Here is a 22493-nt window from a genome sequence, read left to right as displayed (position 1 = left end):
ACAAGCAGAAGTGAAATAAATGAGAGAATTTTATTCTGTTACTGCCATATTTGACACTGAAATCCAAAACACATGTGCCTTCTTGGAATAACTGAATTAGGCATCACTACAGAAGCAGCAAAACCAAGAATGGTTTTGCTGGTTTTCTTCAGAGGCTTCATTCCTATCATATTTTCTCACAGATTTTTAGGAACATGCTAGAATCTATGAAATAGTATATCAGATATAGCATCCAGACAGGTTGAAGGATGCTAACAAAAGTCTTCTATCCCCCATTTCAGAACACTGAACTAGGAGCAGAATGCAATGGGAGGCAAGCCAAATTTAGGGCAAGAAAACTTAAAACTCTAATCAAACTGAAGAGCAGCGTATTTTCATGTAATTGTTCAGCTTGAGAAGGAAACACTGTAAGTTCAAGCAATTCCTAAGCATCAGAGTCTACACCCACATACTGTGGCCAAACTCCAATATCTCCAACTCTTTGCAAATGGCTGAGGTTCAAATCTTCACTAGAACATTTCCTGTGAAAAAGATTTCACCACACCTCTTGGCAGCCACTTCTGTGACCCAATTGATCTTATGGTTATAAAGGTTTTTTCCTACTATTTATGCAAAACTTTCCTCACTCAATCCCATTATTCCTCATCACTGACAACCAGTAGGGTTTCATTCAATCTGCAGCAAACCTCAAAAGGCTTTGGCTGAGCCCTTAAGGGAAGAAGGAAATGAAGGGTGAAAATAGCCTTTTAATTTGTTCCTTGTTAGATCCTTTACTACAATTCCAAATTGATCAGATTTCTTCTTACAAATTATGGTCTGTACTGACAGTGTTTAATGCAAACCAGGCAAGGGGGGGTCTGGAAGGAATGCTCCTGGCCTCCACCTTTTCAGCTGACAATATCAAACTTTATTCATTCACCTCAAGCTTCAAGATTTCTAGAAACATTAAGGAGAAAAACAGGACTCGTTTGCCTAAAGCTGCCCAGTTAATATTTCCACTGGCAAGTGAAATCAGCTTCTTTCAGACAGTATCTAACACCTAGGTTCTCTCAGGACTAAAAGGAAAAATCTTTCTCCCCACAGGGATCAACAGCCAGACAAGTGTTTTAAATAGCAAGCTATGCTGCAAGAGCATCCTGATAAGCTTTTTGGGCAAATAGAGCATTATGACTTTGCAATGATAGTTTTGTCTCAAAATATGGCATGTTAAAAAGTATAGTGTACTGCAATGTCATGACACAGGGAAAAGGCGGGGAAGCAGCAAGGATAACAATAATCAGAAAGGCAACAGCTCAGAGGAGAGAAAGACTGTGTCCCTTTCACATGAGAAACCAGCCATAAATAGGATTATTCAGAAATGAATAACTTTAAAATCAGAGACTCTTCCTTCTCAGCTTTCATAGCATTTTATAAAACTCCATCTTCATAAGAAAAAGATTAAAAGACAAAGTAACATTTTTATGGTCATACAGTGAGCCGGTGACAGAATTACATTGAATATAGAGGGAAAAAAAAATCCCAGCAAGGACAACAAGGACTCATCTTCTTAATTCCACATTTCTGCTCTGATGATTTACTGTTTGGATTTCAAGTGTTTTCTTTCATCTCTGTTCTTTAAGGGGCAGAATAGGATTTGTAGGCAAAGTAGCATGTTTCAAGCAACTGGATGAAGACAGAGTTTTCCAGATTGCCTCAGGAAGGAGACTGAAGGCATGCCCTAATACTACTGTGGTATTTGAGTACAGAAAGAGTATTGCTCTGAAGAGAACAATTTTCAAGGCATATCTTAAGATGAACTACAGACTGCCCTGTTGGACATTAAAGTGAGAATCATTTGAGGCAGAAGGGCATTATAAAAGGTCAATAATTAAAGCAAGCAAAGAGAAAAGCTCAGGCAAGAAGATGTGGCAAATGTGAGAAAGTAGGAACAGTGACTATATAAACTGAGACACAAATAGTATAGAATCTTCTTCCAAGTGCCAAGAAAAGGATGATCCTTACAGACCTATTAACACAGTGAATATCAAAGACACAGGGTGAAGGTGCAGCACAAAAAGCCAAGAGTGAAGACTGGAGCCTCAATAAAAAAAGAGTAAGTTCTGGAGAATCTCCCCAGGGCTTTAAAGTGAATCCTGACTGAATTTAGGGACTGACAACTGTAGTCAGTAGATGAAATGCTGACAATTTAGCAAGAAAGAATTTTTTACGTCAGTTTCAATTCAGAGTAAAATCTGAATTTTTTTGCTAAGGAAATAGTCCTTCATATAAGTTCTATTTATATTTTCCATTAACTTCATTTAAAAAAATAAAAAACAAAGAACATATCAAGAAGAAAAGACACTCTTTTCAAAGCATTTCAGCACTGTTTGATTAATAAACTTCAGTTGATATTACTTGGTGAAATTCAGTTAAGCTAATTGGGACTAAAAGCATTTATAATGCTCAGGAATTTCAGTGTCATTTGAATTTTGACTTCAGATACACTAGTTTTTCTAAAACTTAAGTTTTCTATTCAAGTAATAGGAGCTGTTGCAGGACAGAGTTAATATAAGTTTAGTAAGAATCATATCTTAAATCACAGCTTTCCTTGTCCACTAATTCACCAGTTGCTGAGTCTTCTGGCAAGTTTTGGCATCTGTGCCACGTAGCAGAAGTTGTGTTTAGAACATTGACTAGCAGTAACTTCTTATATTCAACAAAATGTGCCATGTTTTATTTTGCTGCATTAAATACATGATCTCTACACTCCACCACACTTGTGCAAACTTGAAATAATCACTGTTTCAATCAAAAGTTGTCAGCAGCAAGTTATTCAGGAGCTCAAGTTTTAGATAGCTGTCAGTAAATCATTCTGAACCTCTCTTCCTTCTTCTTATAAACAGGAGTGAAAGAGAACCATGTATCCCAAATTACTATGCATCACAATGATAGTTCTTTTCAAAAGGAAAAAAAATTTTTTTGCAGAAAAGTGGATCTGTATTAGTGCTAATTACATTAACCTCCTGATTCCCCCATGGACATAGTGCTTGTCACCATAAATGACATGAGAGAGAATGAGATACCTAGGTTTACTGCTACCTGTAAGAGTTGAAAATAAATCCAAACAGATAGTATACAAAGTGCCAGCTTTCACAGAAGAGGAGGAATAAATTGACAGCAAGATGGCTGAATGGGATCACAAAACTTTCAACTACTGTTGTCAGGAAGTCAACTTAAGGAAAAGCAACACTGGCACTGATATTGTCAGAGGTAGCATCACCTGTAAGTTATTTGTTGGACATTCCAATAAAAGTGAGCTCAGTACAACTTCCAGAAAGCACTGCACATTTACTTCACAAGAACTGAGTTGATTTCCAAAATTTGAGATTTATTTCTTCTTATGTACTGTGTCTCTAATTTGGCCATTGTCTTGCAGAGCTAGATATGGAGAAAGACCGAGCAGTGCCTTTACAATTCCCAGCTTTCCTTCCCCCCACCAATTAGAATCAGTCTGCAACGATGGACCATAGAAGCAAAGAAATAAATTTCTACTCTGCATAGTTTCTCCTGTTCCTACAGTTTGGTTCACACACAGAAGCAAAGAAATAAATTTCTACTCTGCATAGTTTCTCCTGTTCCTACAGTTTGGTTCACACACAGAAGCAAAGAAATAAATTTCTACTCTGCATAGTTTTTCCTGTTCCTACAGTTTGGTTCACAGAAAGAATTCTTGTTTGTGGGTTCTGCCAGATTCCCCACTTGTGGTGGATAGTTTTCAACATAACAGTGTTTAGGTGTGGCTAGTCAAAATCAAGCTGCAAAATATAAAGTTTGCTGCAAGCTCCACAGTTTTTGAACACTTCAATACACCAAAGGATGCTGCTAAATGCTCAAGCTGCAGGAAACACACCCCCAAATGATTCAGTTTTATACAAGATCTCTTCAGATACTTGCAAACTCTGCATTACAAAGATTACATTCAGGACTAGGATTAAAAAAGGATAAAAAAAAGCCTTTCATTGTACACTATATCTTTGAAGATTACAGGAAAAGTACAATATAAGCATTTTTAGCTCATCTCTCTTTTAAAATGACTTCCCATATTCAAGTTACAGTGGATGCTTTTCTTGACAGTAAGCTGCAAGACTATTCTGAAACAGAGGTGCAGGAGGGCAAGAGGCAAAGAGATGGAATACTCTTAATTTCACATGTTAGACTATCAGAGAAACTTCCCCTAAAACGTAAGAAAGACCATGACCACATTTGTTTCTCTTTATTTCTCCAGGGTTTAAAAAATCCCCAGCCTCTCTCTTAGAAGAACAACTGGAGATGGATGAGCAATGTCTTTGGATGAACATTTGCCTCCTCAAAACTAAACTCAAGCTATTGCTGAGTGTAGCAGAAAATCCCATCTCAGTCTCTAAACACAAGTATTTCTAATTGCAAACAAGAACACATTCCTTCATTCTGAATCATTTGGGGGGGTGGGTGGGGCTTTTTTTTTTTTTTTTCTTTATTTCACTTGAGAAATGAAAAAGAGTAACCATTTATCTCTCGTTTTTTTTTCCCTGAATGGAAAAGTATTTTGACAAGTGCAGCATTTATGCAAAGTACTTTTCATGAATATAAGAGACTGGTAAGCACCTGCAAATCATTCCACCAGATTCCTCAAAAGCTACCACATTTCACCCAGCAATGACTTACCTCAGTTATTCAATAACTTTTAAATCAACATAGAAACAGAGAGAGAATACCCACTTAGGGTAACCTCAGCATCTATCCCATATGGGCTTATCGAGCAGAGTCAATTGGTCCAGTAAGAGCAAGTTAACACAGGACCACAAGTGTAGTCAGGCTTGTGAGTTACTGCTTTTTGTAAAAAAACCCAATATATAAAAGAATGTCCTATTAATTCAGGAGGGATTCTTTATTTCAGCTAATTACTAGAGAACAAGCAGACTTTAAACTTTTTCCTTCTCCTCCTCAGGCAGTACCCAATAATCTCCACATCGTAGCTCACATACATGGCTTACTTCCTGCATCGGCACTGCTCATTCCTATCCTACTCCTGTACTAAAGAATGGTGACACATTCTGATGACTGCAGCTGTAATCTCTTCACCTTCCAAATTTTACTGAAATTATGAATTTCTCTACTGAAACAGCCTCAAGAGCTTCCAAAGGAGGCTGGAAGGCCCTTGCTTCTGGAGGATATTGAAGACACACATCAAGTCTGAATAGACAAGCAATGCAAATGGAGCAGTGCACATAGAGGCATGGACCTGCCAATGCCAAATACAGCTTAATACCAAATCAAGATCTCCTGCACCCCTGTCCCAGGTCTGAGTCACAGTCAGTGAATCCCACAGTGCATCTGGTTCTAAGGCAAACATTGGCAGCTACTGTCCATCAGCACAGATGGTTTCCCCATTCACTTTTACAGTAATAAGTTAACTGTAGCCTAAAATTCATTAGCTAAGAAGGAGGTAGGAGGTAATGACTATCAGGCGCTGGGATCCAGTGCTTGTTGGCACAACACTACTCTAATCATTTCACCTAAGAAAGAACAGAAAAATGGGTGAGATTATCCCAAAGTTAAGGAGCCACAGCTTCACACACTGCAACAGATTCTCTATCTTTATGTAAAGGTGCTTAGTTCACTGGGAAGAGAAACATTATAGTAGCAGCCAGTAGTTTCCACAATAAAAGCCTGTCATTGACCTTCTTCAAGGTCTCTGAGAATGCATTTCCCTTCTATGGTCTGAATGGGAGTTATTTGAGCCAACAACTGCTAACTGATGACGATTCACAAGTTGATTTCTAAGTGGCAAGTGAAGTACCTCCATGATACATAATTTAATTCACTGTCTGCATTATTTAATCTACAATTCTTTTATTACTAAATTAAGGATTTAAAATCAGGACAGAGGCTCCTGGAATTCTGTGGCTTCTGATTCTAGGACAGAACAAATCATTACCACCCCAGAAATGCCATCAAGCTAGAGTATGAGCAGGTAATCAGTTTTCATTTAGCACAGCAAACCTCCATTTTCAGGCAAAATATATGGAATTTTATGTTTGCATTTATGACAAGCAATATGTCTTGAAATATAAATATAAATACAAATAGATAAATAATCTATTTGAGGAACTTCCCTTCCTAAAACAAAATGATAACTATTGCCTTTTTAATACTTAGCAAGTTTGCAATATATGCACTGTAAAAATCACTCCCAGCAGAGATTCCTGATTCTGGGTATTTCTGTCAAAGTATCCTCTTTTTACCTGGAATCTTGTCCTTTCTGCAGCATACACTTGGTAGTGAAGCATGGCTTGCAAGACTTTTTTGTGACCATCTGGTACCAAGCAGACAGCCCCTAGGATCTCCAGCACAGCAATCTTGGTCTTAATGTTCTCAGTCCTTAAGCTCTGGGATATGATGTTGATACTTTCTGGATGGGCCAGGACATGAGCCCGTCCTTGGGAGTTGTTCATCAGTGCCTTGATACACCCTATAACGGATGTGTGGATGCGGCTCTCTGAGGTCTCATAGTCCATGCTCTTCAGGAAGTTCAGCAAACAGCTCAGGCCATCCAGCTCAATAAACCTGGTCACAAACCTGAAAAGAGAAAAATAAAAAAACCAAGTAGGAAACACAAGCAAAGCAGACCAAAGGCACATCAGTCAAAAAAGACACAGTGTTATTCAACCCCAGATCTTTAAAAGCTGGCTAGTTTTCAGCCTAAATTCACAGAACAATTCCCAGGTGTTTAAGAAAAACAAAGCAAACAAACCAAGAGAGAAAACATTCCAGCTAATAATGGTGTGTTACATAGTTTCAGGGTAATTATATGCTATCATCTTACACTTCTGTTTTGTCTCTGTGTCCTTTGTTGCACTTACCACCAAACAGTGCTGTGGTTCACCTCAACAGCTGCTGCATTTTCAAGGCTGAGGGATTCTTTCGAATTGTTCCATCTTACATACCCAACACACAGATGTCTCACCACACTTTTAGTTATGAGTTCAGATTACCTTGAAAATCTAAGTTTAGGCTTAGCTCTAACTTTCAGCCAACACTGCTTATAAGGTTCCACCTCCAGGATTTGGGCATGCTGACAGAGGCTCATTCCCACTGTGTCCATCAGCCACACTGCCTTCCCACTCCAGCCCCATGACATATGTGTAGGAACATGTTATATTTAAAAGGGGCATGTTCTTCTGTAAATGCTAATGCTCCTCTGTTTTTCTTGGAAACCAGGTTTAAAAAATCCAGATGGGTCAATTTAGATCATGCAAACAGCCTTCTAGACAAATCAGTACAAAAGGATGGAATTAGATAAGTCAGTTCAAACCAATCATTCTAGCAACATTTTGTTTGAAGTTCCCGGGATCAAAAATGGAGATTCAGAGACATGGAAAGGGCTGCAAATAATTTCCCTAGATTGCATTGTTTACCTCCTGCCTCCTTTAACATGTTACTCAGGTAGGTACACATTTTGGAATGTCTGAATGCAAAACCATGTGCATCACACTTGAATTTTCAGTCTACAAAAATGTACACCAGCAATGATTTGTCCATGGTCACACTTTGAACACCATAATATAGACAGCCACTTCAAGCAATTTAAAAGGTTGCTAATAATTGCCACCTGTGTAACAAATTAAAAATACCAAAATTCTGTGTCATTGTGATTTTACCCAGCCCTTCTTCTTCCCTAATGTACCATCTTCCTTTTTCTATCCACGAGATGCTATTACTTATAATCAGTAACAATAGAAGCACCATACTGAAACACCAAATTTCACTGGTCTCCATTCATGTCCCTGTACCAGCAAGAGAAACGCAAGCCATACTTATATTTCTCTGGATAATATGGGTTTGACATGCATATGGTCTTTTGGTGGTTACACTCCATACCACGCAGGAATTTGCAGAGTCTACCTGAAAGTTACTCTCACTATGCTGATAGATTTGCCAACATTCAGCTTATGTGGGCCACCAATTTGACCGAAACTATGGAAAAGCCTGGTGCATTCAACAAATGCTTGAATGGTTTTGGTCTGAGGTTTGGGTTTTGCTCAAAACTGAATTTCAAAGTGACATCAGAGTAAGGGCACACACAGGAACACGTGCACACCAAAATGGAAACATGGTTTAACTGAACCCTGCTAAGACAATCTGCAAGTTTCACACAGGTCTGATTGCACATTCTCTGGATGCATAATTTTGTCTACCCTAAAAAATCATAGGAGCAAAAGCCCCTCTTTCTCCAGGCTCAAGAGCAGCACGGACACTGTGCACCAGGAAGTCAGCCAAAGCAGTTTGTTATTCAAACCAATTACAGAAAGATTCAGACTTAATTAAGTTTCTGTAATGCATTTAGCTGCTAGCTTGACAAAAAAAGACTGAAACAAGTGCATTCATAGCAAGGAGAGTTGCTGCAAGGATTTATTTCGAAGAAAAAAAAAAAGCACAAACTCAGCATGTTACTAAACAATGATGCTAATGAATTCTGATCAATTCCCTGGATATGTAAAAAGAGTGGAGTTGCTGTTGTCTCTACTATGGAGGGGCTACTTTAAATTCCCCCTTTCCTCCTTACCTTCCAAGTTTCATTCTATACTTTATCTATTCCCTCTGTCTTTTGGGCTTTGGGGGAAAGAGAATTTTTTTCCTCCTGTTCTTTGAACTTTCAGGGCTGAGGGAAGACTGAAGATGAATATGTTTCTGAAGTTACAGAGCAATACTGATGGAAACACCCTAAGAAGCAGCAGGGCAAAGGGTGCCCTAAATGGACTTTTGGATACAACATACGATCTTACAACAAGACAAGCAAGGCTCTACAATTTTCATGTATTTTAGCCTGCTCTGATGATCACGTGGGAAAAAAAAATGGTAAATGCACAAAAGTCACATTGTCCCAGTTAAGTACAAACTCTCACTAAATCTACTGGCAGTGTAATTTTTCTAGGACTGTTAGGATGAGGTCATGCAAAAAAAAAGGCATGCACTGGAAAGTGGTGTGTGTCACAAAACTTGATTAATGACATAATTTAAAACAATGTTGGGACTTTCCTGTACTATTCCTAGCCCAGAGAGCAAACACTGAGCTGTGTTACTCAACAGCAAGCAAAGCCAAGTACCTTTTTATTTCAGCTGCAATCAGAAGCAGGAATCAAATTATGATTTTCATCTTCCTTTTTCTAAACACTTAGTTCCTTATTCTCCAGAAAAGCTAGAAACCATGCTGAGAGAGGTAAAGAAATGGCAAAAGCAGTTTCTGGCCCAACAGATACTCTCAGTACGAGGATTTGCTTGGTGTGGGAAGGTGTGTGAGTAAATGTCTGTAGAGGGTAGAAAAAGAAGTGGGAGTTTAGCTGACAGCCTGAGAGCCACAATCCTCACACTGTTGGTGTTTGTGCATCTGTCTGCCTCTGTGTGTATGTGCAAAAGCAAAGTCAACTTACACAAGCAAAGAACCTTCTCGCACACAGCACATGTGTAACTAACTCCTGTCCTACACAGCCTCTGTGCTGCAAAGTAAGGTCTTGCTCTAGACTGGGAGGTGTAAAGTTAAACATATTTGCCAACGCATTCTGGCTAACACATTCAAGTACTTAAATGTAAATAAAGCAGAGTGTGTTTTAATAGGTGCTAAACAAGCAAATTAAAGCCTATCCTCACCTCAGACTCTCACTTGACCAGTTTAGCACACTTTAAAAGGCAGGGCACCTCTTTGCCTTTCAAGTTTTAGAGAGTGCTGATCAAAATGAGTTAGCTAACTCTTAATAATAAACCTTCCATCCAAATACAGATGTGGTGGCCTAAGAGGATCTGACCCACTGATGGATTCCAAGTGTTGGGGGTACAGCTTCCCTGTAAGACTTGATCCAGCTCAGGAGACAGAAAGATCGTATGCTGTGGGTGTGCAGAGAGCAGGATGTTCCCACCCTGTTAACAGGCAAAGCTACACTTCCCTGCAGCATTAGTTTTTGAACCAGGGGGCACACATAATCCTGATAACTATTGAACTGCTGAAAAATTCAGCATAATGGATTTTGCTTAAATTGCACAAATGATCCTCCTCAGTATGCACCTGGATGCAACACTGCTAAATCAAACAAAAAATAGCAGGAGGTAAATCTGAATAAAACAAAAGGAGCAATGCAGACAGTAAAGGGAATGGGTGATGATTCAGACTAAAGGAGGTATTTTTCAAGGGCTCCAAAAAGCAAATTTTTTCCCAGTCTCTTTTAAGTTTTTGCTTTTGCTACTCTTCTGAACCTCCATTTTGGGGCACTAAAATACCAAATGAAAAGCTCCTCTCTCACTGCTTCTGTCCAACGGTTTGTCAATACAATTGTTTATGGTTCTAAGTTTTCACAAACCTGAGAGAAAATGTCTTTCTTTACAAGATGCAGATGTGGCACTTTTACTCTCTGTGGCTAGGATCGCTCCTTTGTGTTAGGACATAACCTGGCTTTATTACTTTAGGGCAGCTCCTAAATACCAAAGTACACTGGCTCAAAGGGGACCACAAACTGCCCCAGGGATGCTACACAGGAACTTGAGTTTGGATAGGTCTACTTTACTTTTTGCTGTTAGAACTGGTGGGTTGGAATAGAGACAGAGATTATTAATTACTCTGCATTATCTACTAGAAGAGACATAGCTTACAGTAAAATAAAACAGAGAGCCAAATGCATGTATTTTTCTTCTTTTGATTGCTCTGGATCAGAGCAATTTGGATCAGATCAATTCAAGCAGAAGAGCTGATTGGTAAGCTGTCAGAGCCCCTATGTATCCTGCTATCACAATGGGATCCCAGACAGTTCATCCTGTGTGAATATAGGTTTCTATTTTCTTTAGAGGCCTGATGAACAGAAGTGGCAAAGAAAATAGGATTTGATATCCCAATTAAACTAGAAAGACTAGTATTTTGAAGGCTTAGGTATCATACTGCTTATGAGAGGGATCTGATGGAGCTGAGGGCCTCTCTACTGCAACCTTTCCATCAAGAAGAAACTGGCTTGTTGATCAGGCACTGGCATGCAGCCCATTTGGCAGCTAACGGATTGAGTCACTGGAAATTGGTTGAGACACAGGACTTAACTCAAAATTTGGCTTGGCTTAACTGTTTCTTTTTTTAAAAAAGCCCCACAAACCATCACCAGTGATTCAGAAGATTTTATAGGGCAGCCCATAGATGCTTGTACTGACACTTGTACTTGTCAGGGTTATTACAAACAGATGAAGCAACAGACTCTTGTCAAGGGGATTCAGCAGATGCAATACAGGTTGGAGAAGAAAAATCTTGAAGGGCTTTGAGCAAAATAATTTGCTCAAATGCTCATTGCTCTTTCTTCTTCTCTATTGCCTTGTCCTGAACTAGGATTTTGGGCTGTCTATTCAAAACGAGAGATCAGAACAACCAATAGTGGCCACCAAAGTGTTTCAGCTGGACAAAGCAAAGAGGTCTTTCTGCTGAGGTGGCTACATTCAATGAAAGCTGTCACCTTCAGAGAGTAAGCATCAACCAGCTCTGCATTAAGATAATAGCTGTCCTCAACAGCAAAGGATTTTGGTTTAAAAGCCTGGTGAGAGTTGGAAGCTTGACAGTTGCCTTAGGTCCATTTTAACATTGAGTCCAGCTGCATTTTACTGAGTTCTCTGCTTTAAGACAGTGATAGACAGCATCAAACAGTCACTCCTGACTTGGGTCTCAGTATGGGCTACAACTTCTCTGTTTCCATATTAAAGGCACTCACTCTACTCACATGTAAAATTACTAGAGCCTGAGGAGCACCAGAATATAATTTTGTGCTCTCTTAAAGCCCCACAACAGGAAATAGACAGGAGGTAAAAACGAGAGAAGCTGCATGAAGTCAATATTTTAAAGATCATGAAAGGGAGAAGTACAATCAGCACTTTGCTCTGCAAGAAGTCCCAAAGGTATCTTCATTTCAAGTCAAAGTAACTGCAATGAAAATTCTTTGAGATGATTTTCTGGATTGTTTTTATTTATTTTTTTCATTTGTTTGGTTTGGTTAGTATCTCCTCCCCAAAATATAGCTGCATTTGGTTAGGCATTACTGAAGTTCTCTGAAACTATGACTTCAGCATGGTGTGGGTGCAAAAGTATTTGACCAATATAAAAAAATTCAGAATTTTTTGATTGTTTCCTGAAATCATATCAACTAAAGATATTGTTTCTCCACACTGCTCTTCTAAATGTTTAATTGAAAAGGTTTCTATACTACTTAGTTTGCTATTTTTCAGAGCTTTGTTATCGGAGAAAGAAAGATGACCTTACCTTCAAAGACAGTACACAACAAAGTTTCTTTACATTTTTCTATGCCACAGTTACACCACAGAATGGGAAGAATGCCAAACCAGGTGATGTCAGATAGATTAGCTGCTTTGTACCAAACAGTTCACATTACTAAAGATAAGCGGAAGATTAAATTCAAAGTTCAGAGCAGAGGCTGAGACTTTGCCCAAAGTGACTCAAATTACATGGGATGTGCAAGGGGCTGTGAAGACTAAAATCTGATCTTCACAGTCATTACCTGTGTTTGCAAACATCTGCCACAGATTTTTCACCATAAACTTTGTCTTTTATTTTCCTGGAACTACATGTTTCAGCATTAGTGTGAAATTAGTTAGACTTCCAACAGGGCAGGCTCAGACCGGGGACTGTAGGGCTCTCTGAGGATTGTCTGAAATCTCAGAGAGGCTTGTGTGAGGTGAGACAATGAGGTTTCTGTCCTTGCCACTCTCGGCGGTGTCACATCTGACCATGGGGAGGCAGCGAACCGCGATGAAAGGCGAACAACATTACCTCATGGGCTGAGTCCGCAGAGCTGTCTTCAAATCTTCAACTATTTTATTTTTCATTTCTGTTTCTTCTTCGTCGAAAGCATACAGAGTCTGCATCTGTTCACAAAAGAAGGTGGCAATTAGGAAAGCCTGAGCTGTATTGAAGCTAAGAGACGGGCCAGGAGTTATGAAAAGCAACTATCCATCCCATCAACACATGCAGAGGTGCCTGCTGACCTCTCACTAGGAAAGCAGGACCTCAGCTGCAAAACTGAATCCAGATGAGGCTGCTCATGTGGACTGGCAGCAGCATATCACTTTGCCACTCTGGCTAAACTAGGGTTCTCAGATTACCCCCCAAAAATCACAGTTGCCAGTATGCCCACAGAAAACTGCATCTAATTTGGAACAGCAATCTGCTGTGGTGATCTATGGATGTGTGAGGCACAGTTTGTAGGGAGAGGCAATATCTTTTATTAGAGTGACATGACTGGAGGGATTTGGGGTAGAGGGGAAAAAAAAAAACAAAACCAGACTTATGTGTCAGGTTTCAAAGCATAAAATCTTCTTCAAGTGGGTAGAAAGCCTGCAAGTACCCTGAATTACATTTTCTGTACATACAAGTTTGATTTTTCTTCCCCATGCAAAGTATATCACCTGTTTTAAGACACTGGTGTTTCCTATACACTTTGCCCTCACTAATTAGTAACATTTACTGCAAAAAGCTGGAGCATCATAAAATCTCTGCCCCTTTTTTTAACAAGTAAACTAAAACACATGAAGCTTAGATTTTTCCCTCATGTGCAGTTTGCAATTACTAGAGATTGCACTGAACTGGAACTGAAGTTGCTGTGGGAGACTGTAAATTAAGGTGAGAGACAACAAGTAGAATACACACAAAAAGTTATGGTTCTCAAAGTCAGACAAAGCCTTTTAAAAAGTGGTATATCAGAAAATTAGGGTTCCAGGTCTACACTCAGCACCACTGCAACCTTGTCATGTGAAGCAAGACTCTTCACTGCCCTTTGCATATATCATTCAGGCTCACAAGTCCCATGTGTGTCTTTTGAAAAAGTCAAGACTTAATGCTGGAAATTCTTAGCCTATAGCTATGTCTTCTTAGTCACTTAAACTGAAAAATGAGAGGATAAATGACTCTCTTTTTGGCAGGACTTCTTGTGGATATCACTCAGTGGTATCTGGAAAGCAGCTCTGAAACCCTTCTCAAATGAATAACCCAATTAAACTAGTATCATCTATCAGGGATCTGATATTGTACCTCTCTGTGGTGGAATCTGAGTAGCTACAATTATGGCTCATTACAGCAAAATATTTCAGCATTTATTTTACTGTTTAGCAAGCACCATAGGAAACCTTTCCCTCACCAGAACCTCCTATAACCTTCTCCCTCCACGCCACCAGCCCAACACCTCACTTCCCTTGGAAGGGCTCCCACTGCCTGCTTTTGCAAGCCACGTGATGCCAACACACGTGGGATCCTGAGGGTGGTCATTTGGCTGCACGCCGTTGCTGTCTTATGCTGAACAGCTGGCACGGGGAGATGTGTTTAACTCTAGGGGTGCTCTCTCTGATCCACACTAAAGTCAAATTCACTCAGCAACAGAGCAAGCTATTTCCTGCCCTAATGGAATGACAGAGCGCTACTGATGGAAAATGAGCTGATGATGTTTTATCTTTTGCCAGCATCCCCCGACAGCCAGAAACATAAATTGAAATTCTTAAGCCAAGCCATATATGATCCCCCTCTTCGAAAAATAAACAAAAATCCTGAACAGGCATTATGGATGGCAAAGTCCTCGGATGTGATTTGGGGCTTGATTTGTATTTTCTTGGGTGACAGCCCATCTGGTCATCTTTCCTTTGGCCCGTAAATGCTCCTTTGAAAAGTTCCCATTCCTCCAATGGTTTAATTTCTCCTCTGAGCCATAGTGGAGAGAAAGCAAATGGATGGTAGGAAGGTGCTCAACAGTACTTCGTTCAGAGTGAAAAAGGCCCATTTCCAAATGAAACAAATACAAATAATCCTGCCTTTACAACAGAGGGTGATTATGGAAAACCCCTTTTCTAAAGCTGCAGGCAGCCAAGAGCCCTTCATTTCTCACTCTTGTGAATGGCCAGGAATCAAAATCCTCATGCCCTCGCTAAAGACAGACTGGGTTTGCATTGTGAAATGGCTTTCTCGGCAAGAGTTATAAAAAACATAACTGTCCCTGGGAGACAGAGGGGAGGGAACTGTCCTTATTTGAGGTTGGATTTCATTCACGTGGCTGACTGATGAATTGCTTTCCTGAAGTACAAACTGCACTCGAGGACTAATGTCTTCTGGGCTCAGGAGGCGGATAGTAACCATCAGTTAACCAAAATACTAGGAAGGGGAAGCAAAATAGTGCCAGGTCCTTTTCTGGTGCCTGAAAGGTAGTGTATATATAGGGCTCTTTTTATAAGCACATTTTGTATATTTGAAATTTTCCAGATCAAATGTATGACCTTAGAAAGTAAAGCATCTATTTACTTGATTTGCCAGTTAAAAAATTTCAAGGATTTGTAAAGCAATCATTCATGTGGAATTTTATATGTAAAATTTCAAGTAGCGTAAGAAATTATTTTGAAATTTTTGCTCCATTTAAAATGAAGTATTTTAGTTTTTTTAAAAGCACAGATTTATTCCCACACTTTATCCTAATGGCTGATCAATCCCCGAAACTACTGGGAGGGAAAATACAAAAACCATGATGATAGCATGTGGGGAAAGGAGAGAGAGAGAAAAAGAAAGAAAGGACATAAACAGCATCAACAATACACTGTAAAACAGACCTAATTTTACTTAACAGCCTCACACAAGTGAAATGAAAAAGGTAAGAAACAAAATAATGAAGAGCAAAATAGCAACCTGGATGTTCTGACTTCTCATTATAGTCAGTTGAAATTCAAGGGGTACATCTCTAACTACATTAAGGCTGAACTTTTAGAATATGTTATTATTAGAACAAATTTATTTGAAAAAAATAAAAATCATAAACCATGAATAGATGGAATTAAAAAAAAAAAAACCTGAACTTTTATGCAAGTAAGTTTAAAGCAACATAGATGTCATATAACTTGGAGGAGAGAGTTATCATCTACCTGCTAAATTCTGCTGAAAGATATACATATTTTTAACCTCCTGTGAAGCTGCTCTGCCTTAAACAAATGTTTTCTGAGTCAAGGAAAAGGGCCTGGTTACAGCTGTGTTTATTAATCTTTACCCATCTCACACTCTCGATCAGGCCACCTCTCCAGAAAAGCTGGACTTTCAACTACTGCTCACCTGAAAGTCTCTCTGTAAAAATGCATCCACAGCCAAGATCATGAAAGCAACACAATGCTGTCAGAACTCTTCCTGCCGAGGAAAGTGTGAGCTGTGTTTATTTGTGCTGCCAAGCAGTGTCACGGGGCAAGGAGGGCAGGGGAGCACAAGGACATTTCTTTACAAGTGATATTAACTGGGCAGCTGCTCTATTTTTACAAAAAGAATCTTCTGTGTTTTGATGAATCAGCAGATGACAACGACATTGATAATGGAAATAGTCTTCTATTGTGGGCATGCACCGTGTCACCAGCCCCAGTATCATTTACAGCATGTAGACATCAGGGGACTAGACAAATTTGGAGGCTTTTCTTTCTAAATTAAATATGATTAGCAGCTGTCTTTCTATCTTAATGACTGGTCCAGAAGACAGTGTACCAATGTTCTACTTCCCTCCCATCAAGCTACCTGGAATCTTGGACAGTGCCTCCACATGCTTGTGAATTGCACACTAGTAAGGAGATACAGTTTTAGGTGTATGCCCTTGTGAGAATTTGGGTTAAAATATGTGAAAATCTGAGAAGTTATAGCAGCAGAAATGATTGTGGGAATAGAACCATGCATAAAATACAGGGTTTTTTTGAACTGGATCAGGAATCTGTGATCTAAAGTGCTTCCTAACATAGTGGTCTAAGGTTACAAGTAGGGAACGCCAAACACGTCAGGAATCACCACACTGCTGTCAAACATAATGTGTGAAGGGCAGAGACAGTGGGTAACACTGCAGCAGAGCTTCTGAGAAAGGGATCCTTGAGCACAGGAGCCCTGGCCCACTGAAATCCACAGAAAGATACCTAATGGTATCAGCACAAAAACGGTGCCATTCCCACTCCATCAGTGAGTAGGAGGAACATATTGGCCAAGCGAATATACATGAAAAAAGAACTTCATAATTAAACAAGTGGACATAAAAAAGGATGTGAAAAACAAATATAAAAAGATCATTATGCAATGAATTCATAGGAGATGCAAAGATAAAATTTCATTAAAAGCAGGATTTAAGGCTTTTAAACTAACACTTCTGTGCTTATTACCACCACTCTAATACTTCTCGCAATATTTCTAATTAAAATATTGCAACAGCTGATAGTGCCCAAGAGACACAAACTAAAATACACTAGATATTGTCAAGAAGTAACATGAAACATGTTTTTCTTTCACAGCTTCAAAGTCAACTCCACTTGGATGCAGTTTAAAAAAAAAAATCAAAAAACCCACCACTAAATTTAGAACTTAAATTATATGGGACTCAAAAATAACTGTTTGAAAGTTAGAATTCTCAGAGGTCTAAATAATAATGAACAGAACATGTCTTTTAAAGTGTGTTGGAGCTGGTTCTTAGCTGGATTACTCCAGTTTTCCGCTGATACAATTTCTGCAAAATCGAGTCAACTCGGTTTTACCTGCTGAAAAATGAAGCAACCAAATGGTAAATCAGAAGCAGGGGTTTTAACCCCAGTGTGTCTTCTCAACACCTCAAGCGTAAGAGTGAATCACGAGTCTTGAAGCCAAATGAAAGGTTATCAATCATTTAGGCATTGGCATTCAGGCATGCAAACAACATTACCAGGGCTGGTGTTTATTGGTGCTCTTAAAACATGTTTAAAATTAGAAACACAGGCCAAAATATAGCCTCATTCCATGGAGCTGTTCCAGACTTACAACAGTGGTGTACACATATTCACTCCAAGTTTACATCAAGATCATTTAAAGACTAACCCAAAAGTCATTGAAATCAATGGAAAAACTTCAGTAGATTCAAGAGGCTTTGGATCAAATCCTACCAGAAGTATTTGGCTCAGTAACACTGCAAGGTTTCATACTAACTTTTTTTTTTCCTTAATGGCCCTTGTAGAGTAAATTTGTTCAGTCAGGAAATCAAAGCAGAGTGTCATGCCAGTCACTAAAGCTCAATGTCTTTTCTAAAAATAAGTCCATATTCTTTCTATTCCTTTACTCTGTCCCATGAAAATATGGCATGAAGGAAGGTGATATTTTTGTTTATTCATGACTCTCAGTAGAAAGCAGCTTTTCTTTTATCCTCTTAACTGAGTTATTATAGCTTGTAAATCTTAGGTTGTTTTACTCAGCAAGACATATTTCACCATGAGAAATACATCATTACTGCCACATTTAGCATCCATTAAGACATTGATTTCATGAAATTATTTTATAGCTCATAACCACAATACAAAAGGTGCAGAAAAGCCTTTTGAAATCTAAAATAAAAGTATAAGTAAACAAGCAAAGTGTACTACCTAAGATACTAGAAACAGAACTCTTATCATCACTTTTGCACAACCATCATCTAAAGCTGAGTAGACACCGCACACGAGTAATTGGAGGAAAAATTTGGCTACAAATTCAGTAAAAGAATCAAATTTCAAAATGTAAAATCTACCATATCAAAGGAGGTCAGTAAACTTTAAGCAGTGAGCAGTCGTCTGCTTTATGCAGATGTTCAGATTCTGCTGGCGACTAGTTCTACTGGATGTTTCAGAGGAAGAGACACACTATACAGCTATTGAGCAGGGACAATTAAAAAAGGTTTTCCTCAAATACCTTCTTGGCTTGTATCTTATGTCTAAGATGTTACAGCCTTATATTTTTATATTTAGGTGCTCTTACATTACGGGATATTATCTTATGTAAACAACTATCTTTTCTTTAGTTCTTCTACCAAACTAAGAACCCAAGCGTTATTTTGCAGACTGGTTGCAAATCAACTTGAAACCATACAACAAAATAAAAATTCACTTAGTTTTTAAATAGTTGCTTTTCTGATTCATCAAATATTCTCTTCAATTTTCATTTCAGACTCTGATTTGGTTGCCTTCAGTACTCATTATTGTAGAAATAAAAAATGGATATGCTTTCAATGCTTTCTAATCTGTTTTGCTAGAGCAGGGCTCTTCTTAATCCCCATACTCTTCTTTTGTAAGCCCTATTTTACATCAGTTATGCCTTTGCGCTAACATTCTTCTCCTTTCAGGATTTCTTCCTAAAGAAACACATCCCCATGGTAGGAAATTTTTCCTGTTTAGCGGGAGAAGTAACTTACTGCTGCCATGGAATTGATGCGGTCAATGTAGTAGTCTGGCCAGCTGGTAGCAAGCTTATTGGGATCTTCTTGTTCCTGAAACAGAAAGTTAGGCAAGGTTACACAAGATGACTTTACAGGATGAAAGCCACTCCAGACCCACCTGGAACTCTTCATTGCCCTGCTCTTTATTGTTTTATCTCCCCCATATTCCTGTACAATGCACATGGATGTGTGGCATTTATTACAAACATTTCTGAAAGTGTAAAGTTAGCACTGTAAGATAAAACAAATCCCTTTCAGCTCAGATTACTGAACACAGAATAATAAAGTTTGATGGAGATACAGTTATCCTTGGCATCTGGGAAGCAAACTCAGTCCCCTTAAACATATTATGATTCCAAGTAGAAGGATAGACCATTTACAGATAGCAGGCTTACGTTTTGTATCTTTATACTGACAGATCTTATAAATTATTTGGTATCTCTACCGTTACGGTGATGGTGGAATTCACCAACAAAGGGGTTTAACATCTGCTGTGGAGGAAAAAAAAAAAAAAAAAAAAAAAAAAAAGAACCTGAAAAGAAGAGAAAGACTGCATCATTTTGATGTGATAAACCCAAACAGAGACATTAGGAAGCACTGCTTTACCACTTTACCAACAGGTTGGCCAAACACTGGAAAAGGCACCCTAGAGAGGTGACTGATGCCCCGAGACTATTGACTGTTTAAGAGGCATTTGGACATTGTCCTTAACAATGCCTGCTTTAACTTGATCAGTCCTGAACTGTTCAGGCAGCTGTACTAGGCGTATGTTGTCAGTCCCTCCAACTGAAATATTCTGTTCTATCCTGTCCTAATCGTATCATATCCTGTAAAGTCAAGCAAAATCTCAGAACATCCAAATGACCACCAAAGCATCCCCTCAGTTACAGTAGGAGCAGGATTAATCCTTATCTCCTTACCTCCCATGTAATCCACTTGAAATCATCTTCAGAAGGCTAATCTCAGTCAACCTTCTGAAAGAAGACCTAAACTGACTCAGGCACCTTCTTTTTTTTTTTTTTTTTTTTTTTTTTTTTTTTTTTTTTTTTTGTTCCTTGACTGCTCAAAGGAAATCAGATTTCCTTCTTATGAATATATATATTTCTACATAAGTGTAAGAGTCACTGGTAACATGAGGATTGCTTTCCAGGATCTTCATCTCCCCTAATAAACTGTGAAAAACTAATACTAACATTCCTACATTCCTACCATATGGTAAGAGATTGAGCCACTCGACTCATCCTAAGGATGACCAAACATATATGAAGACTGTGTGGATCTTGCCAATGCTGTCTGTGCATGAGAACTTACTCACACTAGAAAATCTGCCCTGGAAGATACACATGACAAAATTAAAAGTGCAGGTCTATCAGAATACCTCAGCTATTCCACCATTATTTGGTTTAGAGATGAGAAATAGCTGTACGTGCTGCCTGTTGAGCCACATTCAGAAAACACCTTGCTACCTGACAACCTCATGCCAGGGTACATACCAACACACAAAAATAATTCTGCACAACTCAAAATCTTCGTATTTTGAATTAAAAACAAAGTCATGACTGAGACTGGGATCTTTCCCTCTCCTTCTTCCGCTGGATTTTCAACATGTAAACTAAAAGAGCATCCCCATTCATGACATTGACAAAACAGCTTTGTCCTCATCTAGAGAAGGACTGCAGTGCAGACCCATGTCAGGTCAGTGCCAGGTCACACAGTACAGATCATACGGCTTTGTTAATCCCTTGCACCTAACTGGACAACTAAGAAGAGCAGAAGACTTAAAGAACACATCATACAGATGAATATCGCTGTCCAGAAAGTATGAAAGGCTGGCAAAGCAGTAAGAGATACCAACTATATTCACAAATACTATGCACACACTATGTACCACTCTTGATGGTGCAATTAATAACAAGGTGATGTTTCTCTAATTAATTGAGAAGTTCTGCTGATTTTCCTTACTTCCCTTTCCTGACCACAATAAGCAGGAACCTGACAGACCTATATCTATGTCAAATAGTGCATTACAGAAATTTGCCACTCCCTACCAACAGCCAGTTAGAATGACCACACTACCCGTTTCTGGTATACTGCCTTTTGCTGCCCTTTTCTGTGCAGAATAATACCTAGTGGCAGCCACAACTCTGACAACAGTTTCACACTTGGCAGACCTTAACCTCCCTTGCAAAAATCAATATATGACCTTGACAATGGAAAAATAAATTGAAACATACAATAGATAAATACAGCATTATTTTTATATGATAATCTTATCATCCTCAAAGAGAACAACAGAAATTGGGAGCTTATCTAAAAGTATGAAGTAAGGTCATTCTGCAGGGAACCCAGCTGAGACATCCATCTGAAGTGCAACCAGTGCTCCTGTGACTTTTCTGAAATTTTTCTCTGCAGAAAATTATAAAAGTTCTAGTGACAACTATAATAGTTTGCAGAGTACACCTGACAAGAACACTGTCAGAACAGTCAACACATGTATTCTCTATATTTCTCCTGCCTCCATTCTGAATTCCAAATAAAGAAACACGCACACATAAATTAATGAATGCCTGAACTCATCCTTTATATTCCAAAATAAGCGACAATACTTTTTGTCCCTAAGATTCTTCAGGGGGAAAAATAAGTATAAGTGCTTGAACACTACAACTAACATTTCTAGATGTCTTAGTTAAACACACAGACTGAAAACCATCTGGATAGATACAGCAGAAAAAAATCAGAATTCTGAACAATTTCCTACCTGGACCCAAACCACTGGAAATCTGACAATCAGAACCAATGACAAGAACATTCTGATAACCTAAAATATATCCATATTTATGATTAGCTTGACAATGAGGCAAGGTCCCTGGTATATCTTGCTTTTGAGTATTCTCCATTAATTACAAATTAGTCTGAACTCTTAGGTTTTAAGTCTTATTTTTTGAATTGAAACTAGGGAAAAAAATGTTTCAGTGGAACACAAAGTGTAAGACTTTTTTTCCTGAACTAAAGCCCAGACAGAAGATGTACATTGCTGAGCTAAAAAAGTCTTAGCAGATACCCCACTAAGCAATGCTCACTTTCTGAAGTTGTTTTGGTCTAGAAGCATATTAAGCAAAAGAGTCCATTTAGTCTCAGTGGTTTTGCACATGCCCTGCTCACACCAGAATTTTATGGTTGTCAATGTGTGTTTTACTTTGCTAGAATAAATGATAATGTAGTTAAGACCTGGCATTCTAT

The 22493-nt window shown here is 38.8% G+C and overlaps 1 protein-coding gene across 3 annotated transcripts in view; it reads right to left on the bottom strand.

The window, feature by feature from the left end:
* Positions 1-22493, bottom strand: part of DAAM2 (dishevelled associated activator of morphogenesis 2) — a 183703-nt gene that overhangs the window by 56809 nt on the left and 104401 nt on the right. For all 3 annotated transcript variants that reach the window (XM_066316031.1, XM_066316030.1, XM_066316032.1), the window contains exons 4-6: positions 19230-19304; positions 12824-12918; positions 6264-6597 (exon numbers count right to left, since the gene is read on the bottom strand). In XM_066316031.1, the coding sequence (XP_066172128.1) occupies positions 6264-6597; positions 12824-12918; positions 19230-19304 (504 nt within the window). The remainder of the gene's footprint in view (positions 1-6263; positions 6598-12823; positions 12919-19229; positions 19305-22493) is intronic.

Source organism: Sylvia atricapilla, chromosome 3, assembly GCF_009819655.1.
Source record: "Sylvia atricapilla isolate bSylAtr1 chromosome 3, bSylAtr1.pri, whole genome shotgun sequence".
Classification (NCBI taxonomy): Eukaryota; Metazoa; Chordata; class Aves; order Passeriformes; family Sylviidae; genus Sylvia; species Sylvia atricapilla.
The sequence above is the reverse complement of the archived record's forward strand: the minus strand, read 5'-3'. Positions and strand labels throughout refer to the sequence as shown.